Genomic DNA, 15,229 nt, shown 5'->3' with positions numbered 1-15,229 from the left:
AGTGTAGTATTATGTACCATTTATATCTAACCAGATAACATTGTTTAGCTTAAATTAACTCTGTTGGCTTAATTAATGCTATTACTTTAATCCATTTAGGAAGGCAAAAACAACAAGGAAAGTGTGATGGTATCAGTTAGGACAACAGATACAATATCAATTCCAACTTCCCACAAAATTCCCTGTTGTACATAGGGTGCAGAGATTCTCTCAGCCTCTGTTGGGACTAATGCCAAAGTTTTTAACTGTGCTTCCATGGGAAACGAGGTTTGTTTGGCCTGTTTTGTTTGGGTCACCCCTTGCAGCCCTGAACAAATCTGCTCTAATGGCAGGTTTGAATGTGAAAGTCAGCACGAGCATTTGTCTTCATGTCTGCCATGGAAGTTGCTAAATTATCTGGATCTCTCCGAGTCAATACAAATTAAAAATAAGCACAAGGTTTCTAAGAGAGTGATTGCTATTCTAGCAAGTTCATTAGCCTTCTGAGGAATGCTGCTGGCAGGCTTTGTTTAGCAGGAGTCCAAAACAAAGTAAACCAAAAATGTCACAAAATGAATTGCAAATCAATTGGCAATATAAATGTGAGAAATAGGATGTAGATGAAGAATAATTTAGGGAAATGTATATTGTTCCTCCAGGAATCTTAACTGCACAAATGGGAACAATGCTAAAGATTACAACAGAGAATGGGGAATAACTTGATTAAACAAATATGGGCCAGTTTTTCCAAACACACCGGCAAAACCAGACTCCAGGCACTATTTACTTTTGGGGGGGGGAAAAAAAGAGTTCCTCTGTTAGGCCTTTTTATTTTTTTTCCCCAGCTCTCTGCTTCTATTCACATCAGACAATTTGATTGGATTTGTGACATTTTCAGTATTTCCACAGTAAATAATTCTTGCCCTGCAGATACTTGGTGCAAAGAAAAGAAAAATAAAGGGCAGGGAGGATGGAACTAGGTGATCTTTAAGGTCCCTTCCAAGCTGAACCATTCTGTGAGTCCATGATTCTGTTTCCTTAGTGTTTTCAGAATGTACTCTGAAAAAAATAAATGCTGAAAATGAATATTTCACTCTAATTTTATCAGAATAAGTTGAAGACCAAAAATTAAGTTTAAAGGAGGAAATCAGTGTCCTATACTGGATAAGAAGTAATTACCTTGCATTCTTTTCCCCAGTAAAGTTCAGGTGCAGTCACCTAGAGCTTCCCTGGTCAGTTGCTGGTGAAAGGAGGGAAGAGGCTGCTCCTCTCCAATTTAATCCAGGTTTCTTTGAGAAATTTTATGTGTCACTGCTACTGTATTGTTCCCATTATTCGAAGATTCATAACAGAAACAGCAAAGCTTGATGTTTAACTCCCATAGCAAAATGCAGTGGTAAAAGGAGCAGGGAGGAGAGAAGGTTGCAGGTGACACAGGCAAGGCTGATGGGCTCAGTGCCTCTTCTTCACTCTCCACAGAGAGGTTAAATGTGACAAAAGGCTTGACATGACCAGAATTAGCAAGAGAACATGAATGCAAGGGAGAACAGGGAAGGAACTGAGTATGTAGATGCAGAAAAGTCTGATTTAAGGTCTGTTTACAAGGTCAAATGGCTGGGCAATAACTGGGATTTGCATTTATGGCATGCTGTCTGCTGAGTATTAACTCCCCATATGGAACATCTCAGCAAACAAGAGGGTCTTTACACGAAGCAGCTTTTGCAGGTCAAGAGATCCTCAGAGTTACCCCAGCTTATTTAAAGATGCAGCTTCTAAACCAGCAGTGATTTGCTTTGAGAACTCCCAAAGGGTATAAATAGTCCCAACAGGCACAGTGTACATGTCTTTAGATGAGAAAAAATAAGAAAAAAAGCAAGGGAATGACAGCCAAAGATTCAGACTGAGTTGGTATCTGGGGAGATGCTAACATAAATTTTTAAACAATCAATTTATAAGCTCCTCAAGCTTAGTGAGGGAGGAAGTCACTCTGCCCACAAGAACAGATGTTTTTCACTTTAGGGAGACTTCTGATATGACTCAATCCTAACAGTAAGTATGATTCATAATAAATCAACAAGGAACAAGGCCTGTTTGAGAAAACATTATCAAGGAATAATTTTATCAACAGTCTGTAGGTCCTGATTTTTCTGCTATTCACCACTTTCCTTAATGTCTCAGGCAATGAGATGTCACATTCTTGAACAATGTCACACTCAGAGGCAGTGCCAGCAGGCTTAGAATTAAAAATCTTTTTGATAAATGGGTGAAGCAGCTTAAAATCCATAAGACAAAATTAAGTAAAGAGAATAAAGTTGGTGCTTTCAGAGGAAAAGTCAACTGCACCAATGCCAAAGGGAAAGGGAAGTAAGTGTTAAGGTATCAGGGCTGTGGGAAAGACAGGACTTGTGCAGGGCTGTGGCAGAAAAATGTAAAGCTCTTTGTTTAAATGTATTAATCAGAGGCAGGAGCCATTGTGGGGGCAGCTGCTGGGGGCTGGACTCAACCACAGCACAACCTTCCAGGAAGGGGATGGGGAAACTGGAGTTTGGACAGAGAACAGGGGCTGCAACTTGGCTGGTTTGGCTCAGGAAAATGGGAAAAGCAGGCAGCAGGGATTAGTTTTTCCTTCAGCCATGGAAATGCTGCCCCTGAGAGACCTGAGCTGACTTTTCCCTGTGCTCACCAAGCAGACTTTGTTCAGTGTTAAGGAAGTCAAAACTGTGCTCTAATAATGTCGTTACATACTTGAACAATGACTCTGATAAACTGTGAGGTTTCCATGACTGACAGGCTTGGAGAAGTTGATTAAAGCTTATACAGATTGTTCATTGCACCCAATCCAGTCTGATAAATGAACTTTTGGGAAGCCTATCATCCCAAGTTTTTTACAGAAATGTGGGTGTACAGTTTACTACAATCCATGCTAGTAAGTTACCTTTTCATTCCCATGTCTCTCATGGTTTTGACTTTTTGGAGGAGTGGCTCATTTGCTTTCACATAACATAAGCCATGTAATTTATATTAGACACCATGAAATCCATAATTTTAATTACTAACTGAATTTAGCTTTCAGCAAGGCTCACAGACTGAAGGAAACCTGTTAAGTCCCTTTTATTCAGAACATTTCCTTCTTCACATCAAAGCAATACGTGCCCATATCAGAGAAAATCAGGACTTCTGCAGAATAAGTCCTGAAACTGAAGAGTTCTTCAAACAGTCTTAAAACCAGTGAGAATTGTGAGATCATTGCTAGAGAGATGTGTGTGTTTGCATGTGTCACTGGTGACTTGGCATTTTGGACATACGTAATTTGCAAAGTCTTTTTCTACTTTCTTTTTCTGTCAGGAATGATTTAGTGTGTAATAGTTTATTCATGTGGAAAAGGAAGCTTGATTTTTTAAAATATATTATTTAATATTTTCTTCTAAGTGTAATAGACTTCCACTTCATTTGTGAAATGACAAATATCATACTTTGCACATTCACAACTAGAATAATTCTTTAAAGCAGTCATGTTAATCTTGGTCTGATGGGTCCAAAAGGTCAATTCCTGACCTAGTGAAGTCAAGTGAAGTCTCCTGAATGGAAGAACTTGCAGAGAATAATTCCAGTTTATCTTGGAATATCCCTGCCTTCATTGAGACTTCTTCTGGTAATTATTTGAGAAAATGTGCACCTTACTCTCCTAGGCTATGGCCAACCTGTTAAATAGGGTTTTTTATGTATAGAAAATTACATCACTTACTCATCTTATCTACATCAGATGGTTTCAGTATTGATGTAGGTGATGTAGTTTATTAGGAGAATGTACCAGTTAAAAAAGTCTATACAGGAGTTTAATTGTGATATTAAGTTTTAACTATCATTAGCAAAATTAAGTGACTATCTGAATAGAGTTTCATGTTTTCTCTTAATATGTTATGTAATTGAAATGAAAATACATTGATTTTTGCCCCTGGCCTTCTAGTACAGGTAAATGATGGGGCAGCCTCCTGTTTGAGAGCTGGAGGTTGGGCCAGCCAGGACATCTGACAGGAATTGTGTTTGAGGTTTGGGCAATGACTGTGGCTGAAAAAACCCCACTGCTGTGATGGCCAGGTCAGGCCCAGCTGCCAGATTTGCAATAGCCATTCTGGTAGTCAGACATGTCTGGTTGAGTGTAAGGCATAAAAAAGGGGAAAAAAGTCATCTAGAACTTGAATACTGGCCTAGTCTTCAGCTGAGCAGTCATTCAGCTTCCTTTCAAGTATTCTGTAATCTTATTTACATCTTCCATAGGGTTGACAAGGCTTTATTCATTTACCTGTAAGCTATTTCAGTTAAATCTGGCTTTTTTTGTTGCTGCCACAAAGTTCAGTGGCTTTGGGCCTTACCTTCTTCTCACATGCTGAGCCAGCATAGCTGCTTGTGCAGGCACAGACATTTGGTCTGATGCATCTGCTCCCAAATTGACAGTTTTGCTCACAAAGTGCCACAAATGAGAGACAAAGTTCTTTAGAAATGCACTTATTCTAAATCTCTAAGTAATCAGGATGTGAATGTTTGGAAATACTGAAAATTAAAGATGGTTTGTCATAGGCTTCTGATGCCTCTGTGTCTCTCATGTTTACAATTTTTAGTTTTTCCTTTTTTCCCCACTGATGGGGGAGAGAGAAGACTGACAAAAAAGTGACCTTGGCTCAGTTGGAAATGGATCAGTACAAGGCCCAATTTTGAAAGCCAGGATACACTCTGGGCATTGATGGTTGGGCAAGATTTGTGCCAAAATTGATTTTCTTTTGTTCCAATTAAAATAAATAACAGCTGTTAAAAGAGCTGACCTCGAGCTGAGATGAAAGAATATGTTAAAACATGTATTCTCAAAGGTGATTATATCCCAATAAATAAATAAATGGGAGAATTTGGTAAACTTCACACTCCAACCTCTGGAAATAAGAACATGTGATTTCATGGTCATAGAGAGTTAGTAATGAGCTACTTATCCCAAGGAAAAAAATAATAGAGAAATGTTTTATCTAGAGCACCACTGCATTTAAAAAGGCCCATCAATTTGGAGATATTCTGTTAATAAAAGAATCAGTGTTCTATTATTTTTAAGAGAGAAAAAAGCAATTAGTCAAATTTCAGCTGGTTTTTCATCCTCATTAGCAATTTCCATTGTTATGACATTGTTTTGGCATAGAGGAAAAAGAACAGCCAATTCAGAGGGCACCAATTCAAGAAGAACACACATCACAGTATTTTAATTAGATCTCAGGAGCTAAACCTTCTATAAATATTGCCAGAATATTGTATCCTAGTTTCATGCAGTCAAACTAAATGCCTTAAAAACTGGTCAGATGTGACTCAACAAGTGGTTTTTTACATTTTCTTGTGTGGCAGAGGAGTACAGGCAGCTGCCAACCATGCCCCATTATGACAGAGCTGAAAATAAAGTAGACACATGTCTGTGACCAATCTCCTTCATGGTGGAGCAGGATGTTCCATCAGATTTAAATGAATTTGCTGTATTCCTATGAGATTTTTTTCTTTTTCCTACAGAAGATCAACATAAAAAAATTAAGGGGCTGAAGGATCAAATTCCACAATTTCAGTTTGTTGCACTTAGGTTCTAATTCTGCCTCAGATTTAAGCTTGTGCAAAGTCTTTGTGTTGAGATCTGAAGTCTCAGGGATAGACCAGGGCAAACTTCTTTAGGAAACACATTGTGGGATCCTAAGGCATCCAAAAGTGATTCTCAGAGTTAGAATAATTGTTATGATGACCTTGGCATCATGGAATGACCTGGAATTTGTATTGGGTTTGTCCTGTCAGGTTATTATGCCACTGAGGAGGCTGAGGTTCTGACAGAGTGAGGAATATTAAAATCTAAATATCTCTAAGAAACTTCACAGCTATGAAGCAGAGAAGCAAAGAACCAGGCTTGCTAGGAACTTGCCTTCCTGGTCTGTGAGCTTGTTGATGTATTCTTGCCACTTTGAAATGGCAAAGGAGCTATTTTCTTGAAACAAATTTTAAGGAGGAAGCTTGGTTTTGTTGGGTGTCTGTTGCAAAAATCTCCTTAAGGTGCAGAATAGTGAACTGCACACCTCAGAATTCCTCCTTTTTCTGAGAGGGCAGGGGCCAAGTTTGCATTCTGGGTGTGGAGGGGGCAGAGGAGGAATGAAACACACTCAGGCTAGGACAGGGAACTTATCATCTCTGGAGTGCTACTCCAGCTCCTCCATGAACCTTGAAAGGACAGAATTACAATTGGAAAATTAGAGTTTGGCTCACTGGAACAAAACCATTTCCCAGCAGGGAATTGTCAGCAGAAAAGGCTCCTTGGGCCCCAGCAAGTTTTGTTCACTGTATGGTGGGCAGGAAGAGAGAGACCCGTGTGTGATAATATTATTAGAGAAAGAATTGTGTATATTTCTATTATTTGTTTGATATGAATATGGGCTGGACAAAAACAAAAGCTGATTTTCCTTTCATCTTGGTAGCAGATAAAATAGGAACAGGTAATGCAAAGAGAAGTGGATTTTCTGCAGCTCCCTATGGCATCTGGGGATGTTCTGGTACACATGGGCATTAGATAAGGTTTTTATATAGATAGATATTTATATCTATAGATAAGGATAGGAATTTTTTTTCTGTCTGTGGTTTCCCTGATTCTCAGCATGTGAAATTTCAAAAAAGGAAAATATTTCCTCCTTTTTCATCCTTTTCTTCCTGTCTATCTCTCCCTGTTCATCCTTCAGCTTCTTTCTGTAGTGCTCAGAAAAACAAGAGCTCAGTTAGGAGAAAAGTTAAAAACATTTTGGAGGAAAATTAGAATTGACATCACAGAGGATAATAACAGAGCTGAAGTTCAAATGAATATTTCATAAATGTATTTACAAGGGATGCTAAGCCACTAAACACTAAAAATGACACCAGCTATGTATGCATTATCCTGTACAGATTCAGCAAAGTCATTTAACAGGCTAAGCTTATGTTAAAATTATAATCAATAAATGCCAATTACAGAAAGAGTTTTATCCTGCATGTTAAAATAACAGAGCTATAATTTGCATGTGAATGGCATTCTTTTCAAAATTATTTGCTTTTTTTAAGGTTTGGAAGGGTTACAGAAGAAAGCTTGAGGAAATCCTGCCTAGGATGTTGTTCAAGGCAGAGAGAGAATGGGAAGAATATTGAGGAAATTATAAGGCCATAAGCTTGACACTTATAACATGCAAATAAAGAGAAGTTATTCTGAAGGGCAATGAGGAGCCAGGATGGGTTCAATAATATTAGAACAGAAGACAGCAGCATGAATTTTAATGATGAACATCCTTCACAACTATAACCTTCTTATACTTTATAATTAATTGTTAGAATTATAACTTGATCCTGCATTCAGAGCCTTGAACAACAGACCTGTACCCCTGGCCAGAAACCTTCTGACTTTACTGAGCTGTGTTTGGGGTGTATCTGTCAGGGTGATCAGGTTCTGCTGCCAGATGTTAATTTCTTTGGCCCAGTGTTTCTTTCTGAGCCCAAGAAAAAGAGGGATGTGAGTTACCAGCACAGGAGGAAAGGGAAGCAACAGGCATGGATCTTTAAACTGGTGTCTAATATGGAATAGGAATGAAATCACTGATGGGAAAACATGGTGACCCTGGGATTCTGTTTCTTTCTTTTCAGAAAACCAAGTTTTTGGATATTTTTGCAGCCATGGAAGCTAAAAACTGAGTCAGACAAAAAAGCTTCTAATGGAAGAACCTTCCTCTATAAAGCTGCTCTTTTCTGTAGTTCAGACACGTTGAATATTTCACATGACTTTTTTTAACCTGTTCTTCCAAAAGGTTATTTCCCTACATTTGCAGTACAGTCTGAAAATTGACCATTATTCCTTAAACTGTGCCCCTCAAAGTCACAGGTATTTATCAAGGCTAACGTGTGTATTCCCCCATACACCTTATTTGTTGGGACAAATGACCTCTTTTATTGATTCTCTTTCAGAAGCCATTCTGTTCAGTTACAGATGACTGGGGAAGAAACTACTCTTTTGACTGACCTCTTTATTTACAGTCTGATAAAGGAGGACTATTGTGTTTTATCCATTATCAATGTCTACTGAAAGTCTCTTTTGCTCTTGCCAAGTTCTCTAGTTGCAGCCAGGGACTGGTGAAACCGTAAATAAACTTTCCTGCACAGATGTCTCCGGAATGTCATTGGGAGTTTGACTGATTTTAGCATTAAGAAATCATAATTAATTCACTCATGACATGGACATGCAATTTTATTGTGCATCATTGCAAAAGAGGCAGAGTTTTTGCCTGTGTGATTGCATCTCCAAAATGTAGCAGAGCTGCTCCAAATTAGTTATAAGCTCCTTGTTACCTCTGATATTACAGCCCATTCTAGCTCTCTGAGGCATTTGCAAAACATTTTAGACATAAAATTATTCTGCCTTAGACATTGCCAATCTTCACTGCAGTAGAATGGAAAATCTGCTCTAGGATACTGTCTGGGGGTTTGTCTGCTGAAGGGCTGAAGCCTTTTGGGTTACCACTTGTGGTAGAGATCGATGTCTTTGTTCCTGGAGAAAGGTGACAAGAAACTCTGAGACATCAGTATTTGAGGTTGTAAATAGATAAATTATTAGAGACCTAAAAGTAGAGAATCTTTTGCCTTTTCTGGTTTAGTAGAAGGCTGAAGAAAGAAAGTGTTTAGAGAGGAATTCTTGTGGGAGCTGCTGCCTCCTCACAGCTTCTTGAATGGTCCATGAGGGCTCAGGCCATTGTGAGTTAGAAACTGAACAGATGGAGGTGATCTGGGACTCTTATGAAAGATAAATCAAAAAAGTAGATGTCCAAGATGATTTCTTAGTAGTTGTCCATTGTTCCTTTTGTTGGCTTAAGAACCTGCTCTGGCTATCTCAGTATAAAGGACTGCAAGAACCTGTTCCACCTGGGAAATGTGCAGAAAATAGTAGTGGAAGTCTCTGTGTGTCCTGTGGTTTAGTCACCCTCAAAGTGTTGGGAAGACAGGGAGGAAAAAATGAGGTTCAGGATGTAGATGAAACCTGTGTCTGCATTTCCATCACCACCACCCTGACGAGGACAGTTGAGTGAATTCACAGGCTGAAAACAAAGAATGAAGCTGGGATTATCTAATCATCTCCTACCCTTGAAAAAGCCCCTGAGAAAAAATCCTGCCCTAATGGATTCTGGATTACAGAGGGATTGTTGAAAACACCTATCCTCTGAATGTTACTTGTAGAGTGAAATGGAATATTTGCATTATGAAATGGAAATTTTTGAGATTAACAAAATGCAAATATTAGAGATTAATATTTAAAAACATAGAATTAATAGTATGAATTGAAATATTCAAATACAGTATAAAAACATGTAGTTTTGATTTAATGTCATAGAATAAATAAATATAAATATGAAATAGTATTTTCATATAATGTGGCAGCTGCTACTTTCTTATCTTACAATGTGAACATTTTACTCTGAGTTTAATAGCCAAAGTCTGTGGTTAAAGTGGTGCAAATCTAGGTTGAATTCGGCCTTGCTGATGTTCCAGTGGAACACAGAATTTGGGAATACACATCCAAGCAAGACAGGGGTGCTGAGCTCAGGGAAACCTCAGGAGCTTAAATGTGACAAAGCAGTTTTGCACAGGGGAGTGGGGTGATGAACCAAAGAGCTCCTTGCCAGGAGCTGAGGGGTTCTGGCAGAGCCTGTGGGATTGGCCCACGGTCCCTGTGCTGCTGGGAGATGGGACAGAGGCCAAAGTGGTACAAGAGCAACAAAAGCAGCAACCAGGGGTTGTTTTCAGCCCTCTGCGCTGCTGCAGCCTCTGCCAGAGCTGAGGAGGAGGTGAGCAAGGGAGGCAATCAGGAGGCTTCTCATGTTCTGACAGACAAATACATGGAGTCCAGGGTTTGAGGGAATAGCCTCCCATTAAAATGAAACATGACTTACTTTCAGGGTTGCACTTCCATTCCTAACATCTGGGAGGATGGAGGCTTTCCTGTTCCCCTGCCTCGCTGTGAATACCCTGGAGCAGCACTGTAAGACCTCACCATCTGCTCTCTGACAAAAGTCATCTCTCCTTCTCTTTAAAAAAGCAGAAATTTGGGGTTGCTGTGGGACCTGGGAGTTTCAGCCAGACCCTTTTGGACAAAACAAAAGAAGATTTAACCTCCCACTATGGGAAGAAGTAGTAAAATCAGAATGACTAGCAGATGAAGGGATTTGGAGCAAAGTTTCAAAGGTTATATAAATCTATAAAAAAATACCTGGCTTGTGTGCCTGCATAGGACAGCAGAAATTGTTAATGCTGGTCCTACTTGCCTTTCACAGGAGCAAGCAGGATTTGTTTATTTATTTTATAAACTGAGTCAAGAATATGCCATCAATAACTTTAAACATTCCCATGTTTGAACTAGAAGACAGCTGGCACAAAGAAACAATTACACAGCCATTGGGAGTTAGCTGACAGAAGATTTCCATAAGTAATTATGCTCTGTGAGTGTGAGGGAAAGAGAGATAAAGGAGATAATGCCCTTTACAGGGGATAATGCCTTGATATTTTCCTCATACCCTTTTGCTGTAAAGCTAATGGCAGCCACAAACTGAAGTGACCCTGGATGTAATTGGCAATAACAGATCTCTTCCCATTCCAGGGCTTCCAAACCCCCAAATGCAAATACTTCCAGCCACCTTGGTCAGTCGGAACAAGCAGAATTTACAGGGTCAGGCTCTAAGGTTAGCAGACACACACAGAATTTCTGTGCTTAATGCCACTTGGGTATAGAGAATGGGTATTCCATTTCCTTTTCTCCTTGACCTCTCCTTTTAACCTTGTATTTCAAATGATTTAATTTAAAAAGTACTTATTTTGTCTGACAGGTTGATGTGAGAAAAAAGATGAGTCAGGCCTCCTATGTTGAGTCTAGAAATGTCTTTGAAAGAACCAGTTTTACTGGCAGCATAGGAGAGTTCTGACAAATCAGAGGAAAAATTTAGGTGCTAATCACGTTAGGGTTGACTTTAACACGTAACAGAATCATGGAATCCTTTAGGTTGGAAAAGACCTTTAAGATGACTGAGCTCAGGCACAAAGCTGACAGAAAACACGCAGAGGAGCAAAGGCAATGTGTAAAAAGCTGAGGTGGTTGCAGAGCTGCAGGAAGGAGGAGCACTCACGGGTCTGGCAGAGCGTTCCCCCCCATCCTGCGGAGCACTGGCAGACGCTGGGAGCCACACACTCCCCTCCATGGAGACACCTCTGCAGGCAAACAGCTGGGCAGGGGACACAAACAAGGGAGAGCATGGATGGGCTGGCTCTGAGAGGTCACCTGCTGGGCTTTATTCCATGTGGCTGATGTTGTGAGTGAAATGACATTTGAACTTTTTGGGATAAAGTAGTTAATTAAACTGAGGAGTGTGTATGTAAAGTTAAATGTTTGTTATATAACCAATTACAATTAGTTACTTGTATTGAGAAACTAATACTGCTGTGTATTGATGGAGGGGGAGTGGAGCCAGGGAAAAGATAAAGGGGCAATCATTCTAAAATGACAAGGAACTTTCTGGAAACATTACCTCATGGAGCACAACCTCAGCTAGAGCCAAGATTGGGGGAAAGATCAACAAATGAGAAGTGAAAATACCAAAATGACTGCTCCAGAACAATCCAAGCTATAATAAACCAATAAAAGACAGAAAGAATGGACCTGTCACAACACAGATCCTGAGTGCCCCAGTCAGCTGAGTTGAGAGACTTTAAAAGGCCTGAGGTGCTGAACACCCAGGTCTTTTCTTGGAGCCAGTTTCCCTGGAAACACCCCTGTATTATAATTATAGTTAGTAAGTTGTTGATACAAGTCTCTGGCTTATCCAGGGGCTTTGCTTCCAGTTGTTCAATTTTGCAGTAAACAGGCTTACCTTTTTTTTTATGCAACAAGCCTTCTCTTTGTTCTTTAAGAAATCTCTTTTTTTTTAAGCCTGTTCAGAGCAGCTGAATTTCAAAGGAATGGGTGTGTTCTGTTCATCACATCATCAGTATGATGATCAGGAATCTTTGATATTTTCTTCTTAAGGAATTTATCTCTGATAACTGTCTACTGGGAGACTTGGCATTTCTAATGCTTAGCTCATCATCAGCTAAGAATAATCTCTCTGTGATACATTCATGCACTACATATTACATGTAAAAAACCAAATATTTTCATAGAAAAGTTTGATATGTTTATTGCATATATATTTTGTTTGGAGATCCTGAAAGAGTGAGTGCATGATCTGGTGTATATGTATGGGAGACACTTCCTTCCTTCCTTCAGCATTTCTGAATAAATTATTAATATTATTAATTCAAGCCACTGGTTCTGAAATCATATTTACTAGCAGGACCCAAAGGGTAAAAAGCCAATATTTTAATCTGGTTTACATATAGTATGTCATCTTGATTATAAATTTATTCAGGTTATCTGTCAACTTCATGGTAATGAATAGCCATGTATGGAAAAATATTCCTTGAAAATATTTAGAGTGAGAGGGTTTTCTTTAATTACATTTTTATGTAACTGTAGTCAGAGTTACAGAGTAAGAACACGTCATTCTCCAAATTATGCACCGATGACCTTGAGAATACATCAGTTTGGAAAGCTTTATGGCAGGCTTTAGATAGTTCTGTACTTTGAAATACATGACATTTCTCTGCAGAATACAACAAAATATGTGAAGCTGTTAAAACATAAAATCAATGCTTCAAGTTTAATACTGTAAAAATGAATTTCCATAACAAGATGTATAACAGAGCTGCATGAAGCAGAACCAGGGTTCCCCCCACAGCTTTTTCTATTCTGCAAGCATCAAGTGTTTACAGCATTCTGTAGTACCTGTACTTAAAACTGGTATTTCTCCAAACTGCTGAAATAGCAAAACAGATTCTGTGCTGGTTTTCAGTATTAGAAGATTGCAAATTGCTGTTGACTGGGCTAATGAATATAAACTTGGATGGGAGCAGAGGTGCTTACGTTTGCTGCAGTGCTTTCCCCTCCAGCCAGATGGGCAGTCACAGACATTGGGGCGGACACATCTGCCCCCATTCATGCACGTGGGCTCACACACACCTGCAGGAACAAACAAAGGAAGAATGTGGGGGCTGGGAAATGAGGGAGGACTTTGGTGCAGGCTCACTTGCTTCCTTGCAGAAGGTTAGTTGGCTTGTAATTAAAACAAGAAACAGAAAAGTGGTTTGGAATTGAGAATCTGAAACACATAGGCTTGATAGGTCCCAGAAATCCTTATGGGAAATGCTGTGTCATGTGGAAACTCTTTGGCTGAAGTTCTGGTAAGAGCTGCCTCACCAGAGCAGAGAGCCTGATTACAAAGATTCTCAGAAAAGCAAGTGGACAGGCCAAAGATTGTTAGAGCTTTCACTTCCATATGGGAAAATTCCTCCTTCATGTTCTCAGATGTTCATTTAGATAAGAAAAACCTTGATGAGGATGGATTGTTTTCACACAGGTTTGGGTGTGAGTTTGCATTCAACCAAGCCTAAATCCTAAAGATCTATTGCCCTCTTGAACCACTCCTTCTTAAAATACTTACCTTTTTTACTCTATTCTTTCGTACAAATCAAATGTGAGAGCTGAGTTCTTTCAAACACAAGAAGCCAGATGTGTTTTTTTGTTGACTTCATGAAAAATTTGAATAGCCAGTTTTCGTGTCTTTGATTAAGCTGTACTTGTCAATATTGTTTTAGAACATCCAGCATTAAAATCCCACCTTTCTGGGAGGTCACACCCATCCTGCTTTGATGTAGGGAGGTGCCATAGGCAGGTACCCAAATTCCTCCTGTCCTGTCTCTCCTTGCCTGTTAAGGTAAGTGTAGGAAGCACCCAACAGAGCTGGGTAATTCAGAACCATGGCAGTGCCAGTATGGTGGGGGTGGGAATGATTTGCATTTTCCATGGAAGAGGCACTAGATAATTGGGTGGAGTGCTGTGTAACACAGCAAGTGGCTGCACTGGGCTAGGAGAGCCAAGTCAGGAGGAGTTTGGCAGTGAAGGTGTGAGAACACATTTGTGCCCAAAGGCTCCTGCCATGTCCAAAGCTTTGTATGCACAGTGGAGCTGGCAGTGACCCCTTCCCAGCCCTGGTAATTGCTGCTGTGCCTCCCTGCCTGCAGGGATGGGTGGCTGTGGGACACCCAGCTCCTCTCAGGGGCTGACAGCTAAAGCACAGCAGTGCCTCCATCAGCCCCGAGGTTGTGCTGCCTTTTTGCACATCAGTGAGTGCTAATGGGGCAGCAATCCTGACTGCTGGGCTGTCCCTGCACACAGGACTCTGCATGACCACAGTCCCCCCTCAGACCTCTGCTGTAGGAGGTGAAAATCCTGATAGAGCCTCAAAATAAGGATGATTACTAAAAGACAGCAATGCAAAAAATGCAGCAACTTTTATGTGATGGGAGAATAACCTTTTGTTCCTCTCTCAGGGATGATCAGGCATTTTTAAGCAGGTAGATTTAGGTTCCCTAATTATTCCTGTGATGTAGTGAAATATTGCTTTTGTGGCACTTTGTGTGCTGGTCCCTCCCTTCAGCCCAGATGCTGCTGCACTGGCAGCTTTTGGAGCTGTATTGCTGCTCTTGCTTGGCTGCTACATTTGCATTTCATTCTGTGCCAAGCCTCCTGGATCCCTCAGCATCCTGACCTGCCCTCAGGCAGAGCAGGCATGGCCATGATTATAGGGGCTGCTTGGACCCCAGCCCTCAAACTGTCATCCTCCATTTCCTTCTTTCTCCACCTCTCCTGATCCATGCTGCAATCTTGGCCTTGCTTGCTCAGGCTAACAGGGATCCACAGTTCTTGCTGAGCTGTTAAAAAATGCTGCAGCCACTGGTTCAAACCTGCACGAGTTCAAAGGGTCATGGCCTCCATAACTCTGAAATCATTTAATCTCTTATTTTCCCTCTTCCTTTTTCTCTCCCCTTTGATCTCACATCTCCAGTAAGAGATTTTTGATCCACAATCTTGGATCAATTCATATTTCAATTATAAAACAGCTCAGACATTCACAATTTAGAAAAGAGGAGCCCAAACCATGAAGTTTGGTTCTAGATTTACAATCATTTTGTGCTTTTTTATATTCATGGACCATAATGTCCCCATCACTAACCTGCTCTCCTAAAACCAGTTGAAAATCTGTAGATTTTGTTTTGAGATCATGTGAAACTTGGACAATATCTTCCCACC

The 15,229-nt window shown here is 40.1% G+C and overlaps 1 protein-coding gene across 1 annotated transcript in view; it reads right to left on the bottom strand.

Moving 5' to 3' along the window:
* Positions 1–3,494: 3,494 nt before the first annotated feature.
* LOC103814623 (von Willebrand factor D and EGF domain-containing protein-like) overlaps positions 3,495–15,229 on the bottom strand; it is a 136,917-nt gene continuing 125,182 nt past the window's right edge. The window contains exons 26-29 of the mRNA XM_050976997.1: positions 13,004–13,099; positions 11,172–11,267; positions 4,353–4,450; positions 3,495–3,557 (exon numbers count right to left, since the gene is read on the bottom strand). Coding sequence (XP_050832954.1) covers positions 3,495–3,557; positions 4,353–4,450; positions 11,172–11,267; positions 13,004–13,099 — 353 coding nt within the window. The remainder of the gene's footprint in view (positions 3,558–4,352; positions 4,451–11,171; positions 11,268–13,003; positions 13,100–15,229) is intronic.

This window comes from Serinus canaria, chromosome 7 (genome assembly GCF_022539315.1).
Source record: "Serinus canaria isolate serCan28SL12 chromosome 7, serCan2020, whole genome shotgun sequence".
Classification (NCBI taxonomy): domain Eukaryota; kingdom Metazoa; phylum Chordata; class Aves; order Passeriformes; family Fringillidae; genus Serinus; species Serinus canaria.
This window is presented reverse-complemented; position numbering and strand designations above follow the sequence as displayed.